We start from the raw sequence: 4199 nt of genomic DNA on the forward strand, positions 1-4199 counted from the left end.
GGTAACGTGCAAAAAGAAAAAAAAGACCCGAGAAAAATACTGCTTTATAAACCTTAAGACTTAATATAAAAAAAAATTAGATACTTTACGTATGAAAGCATTTTAATGTTTACTGATAAACTGCCAAATTTCGTTAATATTCGCTTACTAATTTAAAAGTTATAGCATGAAAAGTATAACAAGCACAAAACGGTTACAAGGTCGATTTTAGGGACTGAGTCCGTGCTGAAAGAGTTAACTGGGTTATCACAGTGACTATCAAAACCAAACTGTTTACATCAACTGTTGTCTCAACTTTTATTAACTATGTTATCACAGTGACTATCAACACAAAACTGTTTACATCAACTGTTGTCTCAACTTTTAGTAGCTGGGTTATCACAGTGACTATCAACACAAAACCGTTTACATCAACTGTTGTCTCAACTTTTAGTAGCTGTGTTATCACAGTGACTATTTACAATAAACTGTTTACATCAACTATTGTCTCAACTTTTAGCAGCTGGGTTATCACAGTGACTATCAACACTAAACTGTTTACGTCAACTTAATTTATAGGTTTTAGTACGAGTATTTTCATGGCTTGATATTTAGAAAGTCACTATATAATGATTCAGGTGGATTATAAAGTTTCAAGAATTGTCATGAATTTTAAGTTATTTCATTCAGGCCACAGATGTGCCAGTAACAAAGTATTAACAGTAATATTCTTTACGTTAAAAATAGCAATCTCCTAATATATACAATTCAAAATATATATTGTATCTTGTATCTATACTATCTACAGTATTTGATGCTTAATTTTTGTACTGTGTTCAGACTTTACAGTATATTAATTCTACTGGTAGGAATAGTATTAATAAAACTGCATCATGACAGATTTCCAGGAAGTAAGCATCTCAGCCAATTAAGATTTATAACTATATTAATGGAACAGTTTATGCAATACATTAAATTTCATTAACAGATATAAATTTCCCCATCAGACTGTAAGTAACAAGTACTTAAATGGATATGTAGAGTAATAATTGATTTTTTCCACAAACTCCTTACCGTCTCTCGGTCAACAATTTCTTTTTTTAATGCCCATGTGTCTTCTGTCCATTGGTCAACTACTAATGGGTCATCACTGATTATGATGTTGTCAAACACGATACCATCACTCATTGACCACAGTTCAAAACCTACAGCCTCCTATAATGTAAAGTTGGATTGATTAGTAGGAATATTTATGTCATTTAAAATCTACTGAACAATGATAAAACATAATCATTATAAGCCAGATTTGTTTACACCTCTAGCAACACGTACATGTACATTCTCACTTTAAATAACAACTGTTGTATCACTAAAGCCTAGTAAAAACTTCACACAATTGTATGAGACAAAAAATTAACTTACTATTGTTGATATTTTGTATGGATTCAAGTCTTCAAAATATTCAGGGTTTGGTATCTTGCGTGGCTTCCATTTACCCTTTTAAAATAAAAATTATCAACTGCATTATTCAAATTGCTACTATTTATTATTTTTACGATGAGTACCAGTAAATATCAACATTTTTTACAACTACATTCTGAAGAGAGGTTAATAGTCTTACCTACTCTAGATACACTGTTTTTATAACCAATAATAGTAATTTATCCCCCATTTCACTTTGCCTTCTGTTATTTTCCACATGTGACTTTTCTTTGCTTATAACTTACATTAACATTTGATTTATTAACTATGTATTGATGCCATGTTTATTCATATACAATGGTAATAAAGTACTTTAATTAAATTTTGAATGTAACTGTAAAAAGTCGTGACATGTAGACTTTGACCTTCCTGTAGAAAGAGGGTTGAGTTTTATAGTGGAACCCACTTACCTTTTGTTGATTTTACATGTGAAAACTTTAAAGTTAAGGATAGATACATGTTTCATACCTTGTAGTTGGGATTGTTGATCATAGATGGTTTCCATTTTCCCTTGTAATTGGGGTTGTCGATCATTGGAGGTTTCCATTTTCCACATCCAATAGTACATTTAGAGTTACCTGTCATCGTATCACAAAGGAAGCCGTCAAATAACAAAAACAAACAAGTATGTCAATATATACGTCTTTATACTCAAATTACTGACCTTCTTATACCACTCACTACAGATGGGCTCCACATACACCATCATATAGAGTTATTGTTTCTGCCTGTCATAACACTCAGTACAAAGAAATGGAAAATAACCCATTTTCTAAGATAGTTACACAGGGGACCCTAATGTGTGTGGGATTAATTGTAATATTAAGGTTTTTTTATCCTCGCATGTGTGTGAATCATATGCTATTAAGGACTCTGTACTCAACCAAGCAGTTCAGAAAACACTTAATGCACTGATGCAGTCAGTAATCGTAGGGTTAAAACAACAACAACTTCCCAAGGATAATGTAAACTTCTCACTCTATTTAACTAAAAACCTGAGTAATCAGACAAAAACAAGTCTAATGGTAGCTGTAAAAGTTTTCTGCAATGAGATGAAAAAAAAAAGGTTATTTGCAAATCTCCCAAGTCTTTAATAGAACTTTCTATACCAGTATTTCATTTTTTCATAACAGATAATACAGTTATTGTTGTTTTGGTAACATTGTCTTTCCCCAAAATTAAACTTACTTCACAACCTTTGACAAATTTGTTTACACTTTTCATATGGGGTCACAGTCCATTTGACCAATCTTGTAACCTCAAAGTAATCATACTATAACTTTTCAGAGGTTTTGTGTATCTTCATGAAATCTGGCAAGCTTTCAGTAAACATATGGTCAAATTTCATTTGCATATCTTCTAAATTCTTATAAATAAATATCAAATGTTATTTTTTCAGTAAAACTTTATATTTTATGTTAATTTCTCTATCCTAACTCTAGACGGACTGTCTATTTGACTGATATGTTAACCACCATAAAAAACAACAACAAAGAATTAAACTTAAATTACCCTTTTTTCTTTCTAGAATGTCTGCATATTGTAATAGGACATACATTTGTTTATACTTAACTTTATTGTTCTATGAGCCACGTCTAACTAACAATCCCACCACCCAAGTTGTAAATCAATCAATGAAATTTAAGCAACACCAATACACTAAATAATGCAGCTAATAACACAAAATAATAACTTGCAAAAAAATGAACAATTTCATATCACTATCACAAATTTATCTGTCTTTTTAACTATGAAATAAAAGCCTTTGAATAATTATTTAAGCTTCTTGATCCAAACATAGAGAGAAGCTTTCAAACTGAAGATGAAACAGACAACACTCTGTACTGAAAACCACATAATATAATTATGTCATTTTATAGCTTAAAACTTCGTCTTTCTATTGGATATAAATAACATGATAGAGAACTATAAGAAAGTTGTAAAAGAAAGAATGAAACTGTAGGCATGGCAAGTGGGCCCAATTTTATAGATTATAACTCTGCAAATAAATAAGATTGAAAGCTATAATACTTTGTCTTTGTAATATCTATATTATAATGAGTAAGTTACATTAAATTATGTACTTCAGAGAGAGATGATAAGTAAATTAGAGAACGGAGAAGACCTAGAGAACAAATGTCACGATTCTTTTACTAGGAGAGTTTTAAGGATTTTTTAAAAACATTTTCTTATAAAATTAAAACTTATACAGTACTAAAAGTTAATTTATTAACTATGTATTGATGCCAAGTTTATTCCTATACATTGATAATAAAGTACTTTAATTAAATTTTGAATGTAACTCTAAAAGTTATGACATGCACACACTGACCTACTCATAGCAAGAGGGTTAATTAAAGTGAAAAACTTACTGATAAGAGGAGCTTCCCATTCACCATCCATTTCATCATCCCTGGAAAATAATGCTTATTAATAAACTAGAGAGAATCAGGAATATAGAGTAGTTTAACACCAGCGAAACTAGAGAGAGAATCAGGAATATATAGTAGTTTAACACCAGCGAAACTAGAGAGAATCAGGAATATAGAGTAGTTTAACACCAGCGAAACTAGAGAGAATCAGGAATATAGAGTAGTTTAACACCAACAAAACTAGAGAGTATCAGGAATATAGAGTAGTTTAACACCAGCAAAACTAGAGAGAATCAGGAATATAGAGTAGTTTAACACCAACTATATTCCTGATTCTCTCTAGTTTCGAAGTAGTTTAACACCAGC

The 4199-nt window shown here is 30.7% G+C and overlaps 1 protein-coding gene across 2 annotated transcripts in view; it reads right to left on the bottom strand.

The window, feature by feature from the left end:
• The window catches only part of LOC106468537 (calnexin-like), a 32164-nt gene that overhangs the window by 2546 nt on the left and 25419 nt on the right, over positions 1-4199 (bottom strand). For both annotated transcript variants that reach the window (XM_022396873.1, XM_022396874.1), the window contains exons 12-15: positions 3834-3874; positions 1930-2039; positions 1402-1476; positions 1054-1194 (exon numbers count right to left, since the gene is read on the bottom strand). In XM_022396873.1, the coding sequence (XP_022252581.1) occupies positions 1054-1194; positions 1402-1476; positions 1930-2039; positions 3834-3874 (367 nt within the window). The remainder of the gene's footprint in view (positions 1-1053; positions 1195-1401; positions 1477-1929; positions 2040-3833; positions 3875-4199) is intronic.

The sequence above is a fragment of the Limulus polyphemus genome, unplaced genomic scaffold, assembly GCF_000517525.1.
Source record: "Limulus polyphemus unplaced genomic scaffold, Limulus_polyphemus-2.1.2 Scaffold3047, whole genome shotgun sequence".
NCBI classification, from domain to species: Eukaryota; Metazoa; Arthropoda; class Merostomata; order Xiphosura; family Limulidae; genus Limulus; species Limulus polyphemus.